Raw genomic sequence first — 16,805 nt, forward strand, 5'->3', positions numbered from 1 at the left:
AAATATTATGTTCATTTTATTATTGTTGTGTATTGTAACAAAAATAATAATAAATAGATATATGGTCGTCGTTGGAAGGTATAATTTTGGGACAAAAAGAGGTAATTTTCAAAATATTCATCCAAGGAAACACAAGTACCCGTTTGTGGAGAAATTAAGTATCTTTCGAGAAAAAAAAAAGAGGACTTGTTTGCTAAGTTTTTTAAAATGGAAATTTTAAAACATCTGTTAGCATGAAAGTGGGTACTCGTTTGTGTGGAATTGAGTACCGTTCAGGAAAAATAAAATATCACTCGTAGAATATTGGTTTGCAATCTAACCTTTTATGTAGGTACATTTAAGATTCGTTGCGTTTTTTAATATCACGAGTTAAATTCGCATTTTTCCTCTCCGATCACAGTGTCTAGTGACACTGACCAGCTCGTCTTTTAAGATAGCTATGAATGTTAGCATTCTCCCGTGCCCCTAAATGGCAGTTGACCCCGAGATGTTGTCAAAATATTGAGTGATTTGGACTTGTAACCCTTTTAAAATATTTGAAATTTTAGACTTTTAAAATAAAGTGAAACATCACTCATTTCGAATTGGCTTGTAAACTCGAGCTTTCAAAATTTTAGGCTCTTAGCATTTAAAATGTCGGGGACCTGGGCTTTTAAATATTTATGTTCTTTACATTTTAAAAAATTAAAGGATGCGTTTTCTAAAGCATAAATTTTCAAGACTTAAAAATATTAAAAACCAGAATTTAAAATTTAAGCTCAGAAGACAAATATTTTGAATTTGAGCTATTTGGACTTAGGCTTCGAAGGGACATAATTCAAATATTGCATTTTCTTAAAACTTGAAATTCACTACCACCGGATTCACATTGTGCCTACTACCTAACAGAAGATGATCATTTTTAAGCTCAAAAAGAAATTATGCAAACGCAAGAGCATATTTGGAATTATTTCAAAATTTAAATACTTGGAGATCCACAAAAAAATTTTAGAACTTGCACGAGTTAAAATAGAAAATTCTCAAGTCATGAAAATTTAGAATATCTACATAAATAAATCAACTATGCATTATTTTAAATTGTTGCATATGCCCCTTCATAAAATAAATTGCATCTTAAACAGGTATTTTAAGTTAGCATCTAAGTCTCAAAAGAGGTAAAATAATAGAAAGTGTGTTAAAATATAAAATTAAAAGTTTGCATGTGCTCCAACCAATGTATTCAATATTCAAACACTAGGTTTGAGAAAGTTGAGCCTGCAAATCAGGCTTCTTTGTCTACAGGGTAAGGTTGTAAGTCCCAACCCACTAGTTTAATTCTCCTCTTCGTAAGGACTGGACTTGACGAGTCTAATAAGACCTAATAAATGTTCAAATCCTGAAAAAAAAATTTACAAGTCCAAATAACCAAACTAGTCCAATTCTCATCCTTGTAAGAACATGAGTCGATAGGACATATACCTTAAAAGTCTAAACTAACAAACTAAAAATCCCTCTTTCAAATATAAAAGCTTTAAAATTTTAAATACATCGAAGATAGCAATATTGATTGAAGATTTAAACTGGATCGGACAATCTTCCAAATCAAGGCTTTCAAATTAATTAATTAAAATATCCAAGCTAAGAATAAATCACTAAAGCTAAAAGCAAATTCCATTCACCCTCCGAAACAGTTTATTAAGGGTGAAAAACTTTTGATTGACTTAAGTTCACAAAGAGTTAATATTGTATCAAATGTATCAATATATTCACAATCAAAATAATTATATGCCAGTAAGGACATGAAACGAGTTCTCTGTCCGTGTGGTTTTGCCACTAAATGACACCATAAAATATAGGTTACGACCAGAACCCTCTGAATTTGTTGTTGCCGCCAAATGACACTATTATATTACGACCATGACCACATCCCATATGCTCCCCAATGACTTTCTACCATTTGAATTGTGAATCATAAGAGCACAATTGATTGACATAAAGCCTCCTGTTTGATAAGATCGACTTAAATTTGTCCCCTTAAATAAATATCTACCCTAGATCTACAAGGATCTCTTAAGACGACACAATCCATGAATGCTAACAAGAATCCTTCTGCCAAGTTGAGTCGACTATCTCCTCTAAGTAGATCAGGAACCACGACGAACCCAGATGACAAAATCATGGGATATTGTTCGGCTTTCGGCTTCATTCCCCTGTCATCTGCTTAAAGCTTCAAGTGGTGAATTATACAACTTAAATACTGTGTTTGTTGTTTTTATATGTTAAACATTCAATTCTTAATGATTAGTCTTAATCAAAAGTGCTCCCGTTATTGGGAGAGATGATTAACCATAGGAGCTTTCGTCTATGTGAAACCTCAAATCTCATATCAAAAAGTCGTCGCAAAATGAGAGTGAAATCTCTGGGTAGTGTCTTATCTATAATTTAAACTGTCTTCTGAAAATTTGATACAAAGTTCTCAAAACAAAAATAAAAATAATTGCAACGAGTTGTCTCGGAGAGCGTTTGATTTTGAAACATGAGGGAGTTCGCCGAGTACAACCAGAGTTTTGATACCAAACTTTCTAATAAATGGGGGCAATGGAGAAGGAGATAATAGTGAAGGTTTTTTTTCCTTTTCGATATTTAATTTTCTAGAAAGAAAGGAATATGGCATAGGAGAAAAATCAAGGGTAACGAGAAGATTAAGATTGGAATAAGGTAAATGAACACATCAAAGGTATGAGGTAGAGAAGAAGAAAATAAATAGGGGACTAGAAAGAAGAATTAATCTTCAGCGGGAAAGCAAGAATATAAAATCTTTCCTTTTTTTCCATTCTTAATATGATGGAAACAAAAGACTATTTGGCTCTCTTCATAGATGTGTGGATCATTAAAAACAATGAAAAGAATACCTGAACAAATAAAAAAATATCAAAATAATTTAAAATAATAATTACCATTTCAAATAATAATAGTCAACTTAACAAATACAAGAATACACACAAAATACATTAAGAGAAAATAAAAAACACAAACTCCTAATTAGATTTATAGATTTCTCATTTTTGGGTTAGTATATATTTTTGACAAAAGATTAGCACAGTTTAAGTTCAATCTAATCCCCAAATTCATGGTTATAGATAGTCCCAAGGTCTTATTAAAGAATGGTTATTTGCACAAACTAAAATCATGTATTTGTGAGACCTTGCCAGCATTTGGATGTTTATAAAGGAAATAGAAGTTTACTTTTTGAGTTGGGATGCTTTCAAAGTAATTAAAATGCTTGCTACGACAATGGGCAGAAACAATGGTGGGCGACAACGAAGGTCGGCCCAAGTCCAATGTAGGGTTGTCAAAAAGGCTCGTTGTTCGCGCTTGTGTTTGATTCGTTCGGTAAACAAATGAGACAAACATAAATAATTTTTTTGCACTCGATATATAAACTTTGCTCGTGTTCGGCTCGTTGTGATTTAAAATAATTTAATATACTATAAAGCTACAAAGATTTATTAAAATTATTAATTTTTAATTTAAAAAATAGAATAAAAACATATTAAATTATATTTAAATGATGTTTTAATCTAAATAATAAGATTTAAATGCCGCCCCTACTCTTAACATCCTACTACTGCGTGACTAGGGTTGTCAAATGATTTTTTATTTGTGAACAGCTTGTGCTAGGCTCGTTAATCAAACGAGCCGAGAACGAACAATTTTTTTGTATTTGAAATATAAACAAGCCAAACACGAACAATAGGATATTTTTTAACGAGCCGAACATGAGTTGAGCTGACCCCGGACTCGCTTATGCTCGGCTCGTTTACACCCCTAGTCCAATGGCAGTCAATAGCAAGTATGGCAGACTATGGTGGCTACCGGCGGTTGGACAACGAGGAGGCAATACACAAGCGATGAAAATGATATTCATCCAAATTGGTTAAAGTCCAAATATATTGAAAATTTACACAATCTTTGTTTACCCTGTAAGGCCCATTGGTGTGGAAATATGTGGCCATGCAGTTGATGATCCATGCATGACAGCTCATACAGGCATGGATAGCCGAGTAATTGGATATAGTATCATGAGGATAGAAAAACCTCTTCCTCCTGATGCATCAAACACATTGTTTGTGGAAGGCCTTCCTGCTAAATGTGAATGTACACGATCTCAATCTTGCTTAAATTTTAAATTTCTATAAAATTTTGAGGTTCCGATCCTTGCAGAATCACAACTAATCAACAAACCTGATGGAAACAAAGCTCAATGTCTACTAAAATATGCAAAACAGTGCCAAACCATCGAATCTTGTGCTTTTTTATTTGCAGAATCGCTACAAAAGGCAGCCATAGTGAGAAATACAAAAATCCAGTTTAACCTAACCACCACTGTATGATCAAAACCCACAGCAAATAAAACCATAAGCAGAGGGATCACAAAGCTTCAACTAGTGGCAATAGCTAACTGAAAAAATAATTAAAAATAAAACAAACTAATAGTAAATTAGTAATAAATTACTAACAATTTGTTTAGAAATTTAATGTCATTGACTATAATAATGCTAATAAAATAATAAAAGCTAGATGGCATAAAAACTTCCATTTTCATGATAAAATAAAAATTCAAAATTCAAGTCCGCATCATAAAGCTTATTCAAGAACAATAGATTTGGCTTAACTTTTTAACAGACAAGTAAAATAGCTCACCGCAAAACCTGAATTGTGCAGAGTTGGAACAGCTAGGCTTGGAATGACAAGATTCAGAAGTTGAATCATATATCTGTCATAGAATCAAAAGTACATAAATGTTTTAGTTATTATGTGAGGCACAAATCAAGAAAAACGCTTAAAAAACAAAAGTAAACGATAAAAACTTCAAAAGACATATAATTCAACAAATACATAGGAACACAGATTATCAACTCATGAAATATTAAAGTATATGCCAAACCCAGAGGGGCACATACAATGTTTGCCTAAAATCAGTGGTGTTATTACTAACAAGTGTTAATTTCATTCCAGTTGCAAACAAGAAAGGCCTAAATTTCAAAGATTTTAACACCGCAATACCATTATTTGAAAATAAGAAAGTGCAGATAAAATAGCAAGCACATGTTAAGGACTAGGACCTCACTGCTGAAATAATATATATATATATATATATTCCAAATGTTTTAAGTTTTGTTGCTAAGGTGAATATGAAAACCCTATCAAGAAAGAAAAATTAATTTGAGAACGAAATGCAATGCGCTTTAAGAAAATTGAATAAAAAAGATTGAAGTTTTAAGTGTTAAACCAAAATTCATTTTAGTAAAAATTACACCGATAAAAGAAAAATCAGCAGATTAAGAATTCAATAACAAAGGCTACACTAATCACTCATTACCCAATTGTAATGAAATTCGTAAGAGATCATGGCCTAATACATTTAATTCAAAAATCATTAAGCATAAAGAAGAATAGATAATTATAAATAACGGGCATCAAGCAAATCTTAAAACATGAAATAGCAGTTATAAGTGCACGAAGAACCACAAAATGCACATGAATCAATCATTTATAGTGCTAGGATTATGAACTTATAATTAACTCTTCTTTAAAATCATGCAAGAGCAGGGAAAACTATTATTATATCTTATTTGACAGGGAGAAGGGTAGGTATATTGACAAATAGAGAAAGCGAAAGAAAATAAATAAGGGCAATATCTATCTTCAATTATGCTGATATAAAAAATAACTAAAAGTATATCTGCTGTTAATCCGTACTTCTCTATATTACCATTTCCAATCTTGTGAATGTGTCCGCCATGTTCCCTACTATTCTCAGTTTCCCACCATACCAGGCAATTAGATGTTGGTTGGTTTCCCACTGGATGGGATTTCCTCTGTAACAAGAGCCAAAAATTGTTGGTGATTGCTGGAAACGAGATTTTAGAAGACGGGGACTTCCTATTTTTGTTGTTTTAGGCCAAATCCTGAGAAATTAAAAAAATTGGGTATTTTTTTATAGTTAGGACCTCTTAAGTATATATGATTTTAAGTCTTGCATTTATATAATTTTAAGTTATCTCTGATGTATGCTGGTTGGATGAAGACATTTTGAGTATGGTACAAATTTTGATAGCAATTTTTTTTTTTCCGTAGAATATTTTTCCTTGCAGCAGAGTAAAGGGTAGATCTTATTTGGTCATTTCTAGCCTTTTCCATCTTCATCAACATATTTGGTACTTAAAGCTTGCACGCGCAATTGATATTTGATTAACTTCGCTACAACAAAATTTTCCTTCTTGGAATGTGAATAATTTTTTTGGTGTGGATTTATTCCAATTTAAACTTAATTGCTTCAAGTTGAATTACAGTCAACCTTCAAATAATCTTTGGGACCAAGTCTTACGTGTTTTATGATTTAGATCAAACAAGAAGTATTGCTTAAAAAAGTTCATTGATTGTTAATTTTAATCATTTGTAAGTGTTCTAGTGCAACCCACCTTATATTTGCATTGGAGAAAACCTAGATCCCTAAGCAGCACTGCATTGAATTTCTTAATTATTTTCACTGCGAACCTGAATCAATCATGCCTACTAAAATTGATAAATCAATTGAAGCCTCTAATAACTTAACTCATGAAGAAGTTTCTAATGAAATCACTATACAATCAAACTGAAGTTGGTTTCTTTTCGATTCTTATTTCTTGATTTCTTGATTCACAAATATAAAAAAATATCCTTATGGGAATTGAGAGAGTGACATTCACAATACTTAAAATTCATTGATGATGGTTACCTTAAAAGAAACTTTAAGTTCATGATTCCATCTAATAGGTCAATGTTAAAAGTAGATAACTCATATTGACAATCATTAGGTCATTTGAGCTAGTTTTCTTTGAAGTCATTATCTGTCCATATGAGCATATCATTATTGCATGATTTGACTAAAAAATATGATTAGCATCCATTAAAACAAATATCATAATTTCAGCAATTTCATTGCTTAATCAAATCATTTTCATTATTTACATGAAGATATTTTAAGAAAATTGAATATAAATTCTAGAAATTTTAAGTCCATTGTTATTGTGAACAAGAGATATGTGTAATTTAAACTAGGTGATAAAATAATGGCATATTTTAATTCCGAATGATTTTTTATGAAGCCATTAAGAAATAAAATGCTAGGAAAGTGGGGACACATAAAATCTTGTAGAGCATAAGGACAATTGACTAAAAATTGGAAAGTTTATAAAGTTCTAGTATTATTGCATATTGTAATGTACATTATTTGACCTCATTTCATTAACTTAAATCAAATACCTTAGACTCTTCAATCTTTCTATCTCCTCACATATTCAAATCTAACATTACTAGACAAATCTGTTTATATTACAAATGAAGCTATCATAAATGATGAGTTTATAAATGACGTTGGATACTAGACATATCTTGTGTTTTAGTATGCCCAAGCTACTTGAGATGATCTAAAGGTTAATAGTATGCAGAATAGTAGTGCACAAATTTGCATGATGGGTAAGAATTGCATAATTAAATGGAGTCAAGTTTTTCCAAAATGGGCATATAGATACAGGTTTGAAAGTCTATAAAAGTCAAAAAGACAAATTATGTTAATTGGTATTAACTTAGAAGTCTTTAAGTCCTAATTTTTATTTTCTAAGTTTTATTCTAATGTAACATGCCTGTAATGATAATGCTATTGAGAATGAGTGGTTTCTCAAAAATCAATGTTGGTTTGGTACAATTGTTAGCTCTTTGTTAATAATATGTCTGGTTTCCTCGTATTCTAATCAACCACTAATTTGGGAGCCATTGAAGTTTTTTTTATGGCAATCCTTAAATTTATTCACTATTGTGATCTGCAGGCACTTTATCTAATGTCGTGAATGCAATAACCTTTTTTACTTTTATTTTAGTTTATACTATCCTCGATTATTGCACTATAATACTGACCAAAAATTGCTTGTCATTGCTTAAATAGGATTTTTGAAGTTGGAGACCGGTGCTTGAGCAAGGTTTTGAGAAGCAAACAATTTTGAGTTTTTTTTTTATAAATACAAACCAAGAAACATATAAGACTTAAACCATGGCTTAACAAAATTTCTACTTCTTAAAATTGAGTGTGCTACTTGGATGTGAAATCTTCAAGTGTAGTACAAGTCTTGAAAAGTACTTTTAAGAAAAGCTTTCTCTTGTAATGGCGTGAGGCATTGAACTTCTTTATTGACTTTTATCTTTGGTTCCTTTCCATCTACATTGCTATTAGTTTTTTCATGTGTGGTTAAGATTTATCAAGTTTGCTACAATATGATTTCCTTCTTGCAGCAAAAATCCTATTTGTGGTGTGGTTTCATTTAAATTTTAGATTTCTAGTATAATTTCAGTTTTGGGCAACCTTTAAATTATTTTTTGTTGTATTACGTAATATCCGGTCTATAAAAAATAAGTATTGACTAATTACAGCTTGGTGAAATGTAACTTTTGACCTTTCATGAGTACTCATGTGCATCCCATCCAAGATTTGATTTAGAGAAAAACTAGAAACTAGGATGTCTTGCATCTATGGAGGTTGCCAGTAGTAATCAACATTAAAAAAAAAAGGGCGTGTAAGCAAGGTAGAGAATCAGCTGCGTGGAGAACTTTCAGTCAACATTGAATATGAGCAAGAAGAGCATGGTAGCATTAATAGAACTACCTAGCAAAAAAAACACAATCACAAAATATATCCAATATGGTGTCTTTTGCTTCTAAATTATTTTTAGATTTCTTCAATAATTTAAGTTTTGGGCAATCTTTAAATTATTTTTTGGAGAATTAGGCGTTGTCCAGCTTGTAACAAATAAAGAACTATTGACTAATTGCAGCTTGGCAGATTGTAACTTTTGACCTTACCTGAGTGCTCATGTGCCTCCCATCCTAGATTTGATTTAGGGAAAACCTAGAAACTAGGATCTTGCATCTATGGAGGGTTGCCAATAGTAATTAACATAAAAAGAAGGTGTGTAAGGCACAAGATGAGGAATCAGCTGCATGGAGATTGTTTAGTCAACATGGAATATGAGCTAGAGAGCATGGTAGCATCGATAGAACCACCCAGAAAATATAACGCCAGCAAAAGAAACCACAAAATATATCCAATATGGTGGCTTTTGGTTCTGAATTTCAGGAAACAGAAACAGAAGCTTAAGTAAATTGTAGTAATTTTGCTGGCAGGAAAAAAAGTAGAATATTTAAGCAAGTATATTGACCACGGGGCATCTTATGAGTAATCTGTAGGAAAGGAATGTTGTGGTGGCTTTAAGTTATTGAAGGGAAGAATAAGGAAAAGGAAAAGGAAAAGGAAAAGGAAAAGAAGAAGAAGAAGAACGAGAAGAAGAAATAAGGCAATTTTCATAGAAATTCATTAAAGAGAATTTGCACCTTGTTTGAATCTTTTAAACATCATCTACAAGGAATTGGTGTTTGTTTTAATGTCAATCAATGGAGGATGGTAGTGGAAAGAGTATTCATGTTTGTTCCGTAGCCGGGAGATTATGGCAAGAAAAATTTATCTTGGAGAGAGAGAGAGAGATTAGCTAGGTTCTAACAGAGAAATGTTATTACATGTAGCCTGATGGTGTTGATCAATTGTTCACCCAAAGTTTCATCATTAATTCTCGACGGTGAGTTTCTTGGGGAGGAACGGGGATGTTGAATTTTTTTTTCTATGTTCGGCATCGCAAAGCCCGGATGCAACGCCCCAATGCTTGGAAACCGAGCACTCGGTGCTAGGAGGGGCGCAATAGTGTCCAATCCTGGTCTAGAATAGAGAGGCCGACACCTCAACATCCGGAGATTAGCGCCCCATTGCCAGAACCCTCTCCAACAACCGCATTCGGGCATTTTGAGGCTTAAAAGTACGACTTCACTTGCGGCTCTGTGTGCATTGGATTTGAATTTTGATTTCTCTTGTGCAAAAGAAAGATGAGAGAATTTCTGAAGTATTTCAAGGTGTGGAGAGGTTTGAGTGTGGTGTAATTTATACATTTCTCCTCATTATTCATGATGAATTTCTAGGTGTGGTGTGACTTTGTAGTTTTTTTTTCTCGATCTCGGGTTTTTCACATTAAATCTTGGTATTGTGTTTTCTATTTTTTTTTCTTGATTTGTATGCTTTTGTTCATAATTTTGCTTCGGATCTCTCGAATTGGTTCGGCCTATATCTTCTTCCCTCAACAAGTGATATCAGAGAAATGATTTTTTCCTGAAGATCTTTGGTTTGGGTGGGAGCAATGGCCGACGAAGTGAGATACAAGGTTAATAAGTTCAATAGTTCAAACTTTGTTTCTTGAAAAATGCAAATTGAAGATTTATTGTACCAAAAGAAACTTCTTTTATCACTGGATGAAACCACTAAGAAACAAAAATCTATGACTTTGGAAGAATGAGAAGTTCTTGACCAGACAACACTAGGTTTGGTCCGACTTTCAATTTCCTTATTTATTGATTTGAACATTGTGAATGAGAAAATTATTGTTGATCTCATGGTTGCACTAACAAGACTATATAAGAAGCTTTATAATTCAAAAAAAAATTCTTCTAATGAAGAAATTATTCAATATGAAAACGGTGGACAGTACTTTGGTCGCTAAAGAATTGAATAACTATCCACGATTTCCTTATTTTATCCATATATAGTGCTGAATCGTGGATAGTAGATTTATGTCCCTTTTTCATGCTTGACCCGAGAAAAAAGTGTTTAAAAGCTAAAGTCACAAAAATCTATGGAATGTATATTTGAAAGATAGCAAGGCTTATAATATTACTGAAAATTGTGATGTTGATAAATGAATCAGTATGGAAACTGAATGAAGTTAGACATAGTCCATGTCTAAAGAGAAATTTAATTTTTGTAACCATGCGAGGTTGCAGTATGTAACCACTTTCAAAGGTGATTCATGTAAGGTAACTAAAAGTACAATGGAAATAGCTCGTGACAACATTGAATGTACCCCTTTTCTAATTAGTGAGATGTTTGAATCCAATGGATTAATTGGAATCAAAGTTGATGCAAGTGTGCGTTGGAGTTAGATTTTGATTTCTATTGTGAGAAAGAGAGGTGTGACAACATTGAATATGCACAAGCTCTCGTAGCGAAGATGTAATTTTAACTCCACCGCAAGCATGATCATATGAGTCCCTCCTTTCTAAAAACAAACTTCAGAGTTTAAAGTCTACAAAGTTAGATTTTTGTGAAGATTATGTTTATGACAAGCAAAAAAAAAAGGGTTGTTGTCTCTAAAAATGAGTGAGAGAAGATATACACAACTAAGAATCTTGTAGATATGTTGACCAATGTTATAAATGAGAAATTGAACTTGTGTTTCGCTTCAATTGGAGTTAAGAAGGTTAAGACAGAGGTGAGCCACACTACAATTCATAACTAAGAAGATGGTGCAAATTTGGAGTAGAATAGATTTCAATCAGTCTCCCAAGTGGAAGATTGTTATCATGTGGAGTCCGATTGTGTTGATCATTAGTTCACTCAGAGTTGTAAGTTTCACCGTTTATGCTTGATAGTGAGTTTGTCAAAGGGGTAGAGCTCTAAGTTTCGTCATTTATGCTTGACAATGAGTTTGTCAAGGGGTATGAGGGATGTCCTCCTGTATTGAGTTCAAGGGTGTTGCCCCAAAAATTTTTTTGTATCGAGCACCGCAATGCCCGAATGCAACGCCCCAGTGCTTGGAAGCAGAGCACTCGACACCTTAGTCCTGGTAGGAGTGTCGCAGTGCCCAACCCAAGTCCATAAACAGAGCCCCCGACACCCCAGCGTCGGGAGGTCAGCGCCAAGAGGGGGTATCGTAGCACCAAATTGCGTTGCCCCAGCACAAGTAACTGCATTCGGACACTTCAAGACTTAAAATTACATCTTCGCTACGAGAGCTTGTGTGCGTTGGAGTTAGATTTTGATTTCTCTTGTGAGAAAGAGAGGAGAGAATTACTCCAGTATTTAAAGGTGTGGAGAGTTCTGCGTGTGGTGTAATTTGTACAATTCTTCTCATTTTTCATAGTTAATTTCTTGGTGAGGTGTGACTAAAATTTTTTCATGTTTTCGGGTTTTTCTAAGTTAAATTTTGGTGTTTTTTATGATTTCCATGTTGTTTCTAATTTAAATACTTCTTCTCAAAATTTTGCTCCGGATCTCTCAAATCGGTTCCAGAAATCTCTTCTTCGCCCAACAAGAAGAGTAAGAGAGAGAATGTAACCCAAGACAGGGGGAAGGGTAGAGTTATTCCATGCAATAGCAAATAAGGTTCAAGCGCTGTGTTAAGGGCATAACAAAATTCCTGATCTGATGCCTAAAATTATAGCACATAGCTGCCTACTTTGAAGCTATAGTGTTACATTAAGGCCCCTTGACTCATTGGACAAGGCTCACTTGGTAAATTTTTGGACAAAAGAACCAATGAATCTTGACATGATTTACAACCATCCCATATCCATACTGCCGTGAATAAAGCAATACAATGGGCTAACTATTTTAATGTGATCTGCTTAACGAAAGAGCCCTTATAATGGGATACCTTAATCAAGAGCACTCTTCCAATTCAAAGGGATAATTAATTAGAGAGGCAAGCTCATAGGAAATGCCAAACTCATACTGAAGAAAACCCTACCAACATAGTGAAAAATGGTTGCAGGTTCAATAAGCCTCCTGAAAATAGCCAGGTTTCATTAAACGGAACCTGGTGAGCTTTTGTAAGCCTGCAATCCTCTAAGAAAATGATCCCATCTTTCCATCCATAATTCTGAGAAATGATTGCATAGTGAAAAATGGTTGCAGGTTCAATAAGCCTCCTGAAAATAGCCAGGTTTCATTAAATGGAACCTGGTGAGCTTTTGTAAGCCTGCAATTCTCTAAGAAAATGATCCCATCTTTCCATCCATAATTCTGAGACACTGCCAACAACTACCTTCATCTGGATCTCTACTCTCGTTTCCTCCTTCCATCTCTTACAAGAACTTGAGATTGAGTATACGGCCGTATCAGCTATTAGTCCCCAAACACAAGGAATTTAGCTTACCCCAATATTTCTAGAACTGGCTCATTCACTGGGTTTTTCTTTTTTTCTTTTTTCGTCTTTGGTTCTGTTTCATGCCCAATTAGAGGGTAGTCTCCATGTCTGTTTCAAAAGCTGATGCTAAATTTGATTTGGTGAAAGAAAAAGAAACTAAAATCTAACTTTCTCTGATACTCCAGCACTATTCAGCACAAAATTCTTCGTTTCATAAAAAGAAAACAAATAAAATAAAAAACTTCTTTAATCATTAGAATTTAATTGGCACCTTTGGCATAAAGTTATCTTAGAGAAGAGAGAAAAGTAAATGAATTAATTATCATATTAAAATTTTGAAAACTAGCAACAAAAAACTGTTCTAAAGCCAGGAAAATGAAACTTTATTTCAAAAAGAAAAATTTCAAGCAAGAAGAAATGACCCTAATGATGCTGAAAGCTCATCAGTTGGAACTGAATGTGGATCAAGTCCTCTAGGCAAACGAGCACCACATATTGTATCATATGAACCGTTTGAACCATTCCTTTTCTCCGCGTCATAGTTTTTCTAGAAGAAAGAAAACATTAAGGTCAAACAAACAATTAACTCGAAAGGCCAACTTGTAAACTCCAGTCATTACAGAAATGATAAATCATAACTCTCAATAACACAATTACCATAATATCCAAACTAATTCTTGAACGCTGATGACACTTTAAAGAAAAAAAATCAAAGAAATTTTCTATTTAAAAATCTACCAAATTTGTAATACTTACAAAAAATTTAGGCTATACCAGCAGCCACAGTACAGTATGCAGTAACTTGCTCGAGTGCATGTGGGATAATATGATATAAAAATATTACAAATAGACCGAATATAATTACTTTCCTTCATAAGATTTTAAGAGATTTTTTGGTTTCGTGATATTTAGATGTCATTGTTATTTCAAAGAGATTGTGCATGTGGTTCAATGTTATTTTCTTAAAAAGATGTAATTGTTACCTAAATTGTAATCGTTTGTTTCAATACTATTTCTATATTTTATTAGTTCCCCCATCCCCCTCCCCATAATACACACACAAAGATGAATAAATCAAGCAGATATGTGAAAATTTTCTATTAAACTAACTAGTTATAACCGTGAGGAAAGGTTTAATATTTTTTTATTAGTTTTATTTTAGAATTTAGTTATATAAATGAAATATTTAAGTATTAAATTGGGTTTATCTTAATTAATGTTAAGGAAACCAAATGTGGAACAAATTTTCAGCTTCGGATCGAGGAGGGTGGATGGCCCCGAAGGAATAGTTATAAGGTAAGACAAGTTATAGTTTCAAATTTATTAATTTAATTTTAAAGTTTAATAGAGTATTAACATGCGATCATATTATGAAATAAATCGAGATTTTAAGATCAATTGATTGTAAAATACTGAGATTGTAAATGTTGCTTTAAAGCAGGAGAAAGAAGTAAAGATAAGTCGGGTTATTTAAATTAGAACTTTTATATTAAAGTTAATTTACATAAGAATGTTAATAAAAAATTTATGCTAATTAAAAAAAAAGGTAATGAAGAAGGAATATTCAGATTTGAAATTAAGCAGAGTTGGCTACATCATTGAGGTTAGGATTCTCCAAATTTAAGCTAAGGTGATGTTCAAATGCATTTGAGGTCATAGGTATTAAATAGTATTTTATAAATCAAAATGAGTAATTACTATTTTATTTGCATTAAATTCAGTTTCTTTTATTTTTAAAATTCATTTTTTTTATATATTAGAAGCACTAAAAGTATTATTATAATAAAAAATAATTGAAAATGATATGACAGTTTTATGGTTTCAATTATTTTATCTTTTGGTATGCATTAAATGAAAAATAAATGAATTTAATGGTTGAAAGAAATCAAATATAAGTTAAATGAAAGATAAACAATTAAATCTACCAGGAATCACCCCTTCATGATAATAGCTGAAAAAGTTATTGTAATCTTGCACGTTAACAAAAATGAAATAAAAATGATTGTGATTTTATGATAAAAAATAGAAAAAAAAAATAAAAAAATTATTATCTTTATGGTATAAAAAGAAAAATATTTTGACGTTTCTCTTGAGATACTTCTTAAAAAAAGTAATTATTAAAATGGTGAAATATAATTGGTAACGAGGATCTAATAAAGATTTTATAAAATAAAAAATGTGAAGTTTACTTTTTAGATTGATCAACACATTGTTTTGAGCAATCATACTAGACATTTGCATAAACATTTAATGCATAATAAGTGATAATTATTCACTAAGTTGCTTTAAAATTTAAACTTAATTGTTATTTAACTGTTCTTTCAGTAAAAATGTCTACTAGACTGAGATGATTGATAGGAGAAAATTTACTTACAACAGGAGATGAGTTGTTAATGATAGATAGCAGGTTTTTGTTTCTATGTGGTCATTTTTATGATATTACTTATTTTACTGTAGTGGACTAGGTAATCTTATGTTTTGATTAATGATGTTGATTTATGTATTGTAGATTAGTGACTCTTTTATAATTGAATGTTATTGTGGACTGATGTAATTGTTTAGGAATGTTATCTTCCACCGCTTGACTACCCATTCTCGCCTTGGATAATTCCAAATTCCTGTGCAGGGACATAACAAGTCAACCTGAGAGCAAGAAAGTACCTTGCAGTTTTTTAAATCTAATTATCATAACACAACTTTTAGAAATCTACCACAATTATTATTTGATATTAACATAATTAGTTAAAAACCTGAAGAACGAGCAAAAGGAGAGAGAATATGTAGCTAAAAAGCAAAATTTTCGGTCTTCGACCTTTTTGCTTGTGGAAAGAAGGCTTTAGAAAAGTTTATAGTGGTTATCATTTATGTATCTTGATTATTGATTTAATGTACCACATATATTTCTAATAAAGTGTCAAAAAAAAAAGGTGTACAAGATTAATAAAAACATAGATGTGGAATGAACTTTCAAAGAAATTAGGCCATTTTTTATTAATAAGCAAACTTCTTTCATCATAGATATTGTTGACGTTAAAAAATAATTTAAAAATTATTGATGTTTTAATTAGGTTTAATTAACTTAATTATTATTAAGACAAATGATTTTCCCATATATCTATTCCTACTCACTTACGGACCGTAATTGTTCGTGCTTGTGGTTCGAAGTAAAAGCCACTCAAGACTACAAGCCTCCCCGAACTTCCACTTCTTCATCCGTCGTGCTTCCCTTCCTAGCCCTGCACCCAAATTCCTCTGTAGAGCTCCCGTGTGCCGCAATGCCTTTCGCCCGCCTCAACTCGTCGAAGCCCTTGTCGCACTATCGAAGACCTCACCTTCTTTGTGCGCCATGATTCCGAAGATCTAGAGCACTTGATCCTTCCCAATGCATTCCCTGTGTCGCGATCCTTCCTTTTTTCTCTCATCTCGTCCTTATTCTCCTCCACTGTCTCTCGTCTCTCTTCATTGCTCACGGTGCCTTGCACCATCCCTGCTTCTCCTTCCTTTGTGCAAGCTCCAATTTTGTCTTCCTGCCGCTCTCCCCACATCGAAGTCCCTCTACCCAGCCCGCACGCCAGAGTCAATTGTCCTTGCCTCACACCAATCCCTCTCTGTCGCGCCTCCCTTCACAATCAATCCTTCTCTGTCGTGCATCCCCCAACAATTGATCCATTGCCCTCATCGCACCGCTCAATCCCTAACCTGAACTTGTAACCACTTTAAAACCCTAGCCCGAGTCGTTTCCCTCACGACAAAAACCCGGCCTCC

The 16,805-nt window shown here is 32.9% G+C and overlaps 1 protein-coding gene across 2 annotated transcripts in view; it reads right to left on the reverse strand.

Annotated features, from left to right (window-relative positions):
* Nucleotides 1–16,805, reverse strand: part of LOC110023664 — a 30,813-nt gene that overhangs the window by 3,002 nt on the left and 11,006 nt on the right. For both annotated transcript variants that reach the window (XM_020723183.1, XM_020723184.1), the window contains exons 7-8: nucleotides 13,463–13,587; nucleotides 4,684–4,756 (exon numbers count right to left, since the gene is read on the reverse strand). In XM_020723183.1, the coding sequence (XP_020578842.1) occupies nucleotides 4,684–4,756; nucleotides 13,463–13,587 (198 nt within the window). The remainder of the gene's footprint in view (nucleotides 1–4,683; nucleotides 4,757–13,462; nucleotides 13,588–16,805) is intronic.

Source organism: Phalaenopsis equestris, unplaced genomic scaffold (genome assembly GCF_001263595.1).
Source record: "Phalaenopsis equestris unplaced genomic scaffold, ASM126359v1 Scaffold000226, whole genome shotgun sequence".
NCBI classification, from domain to species: domain Eukaryota; kingdom Viridiplantae; phylum Streptophyta; class Magnoliopsida; order Asparagales; family Orchidaceae; genus Phalaenopsis; species Phalaenopsis equestris.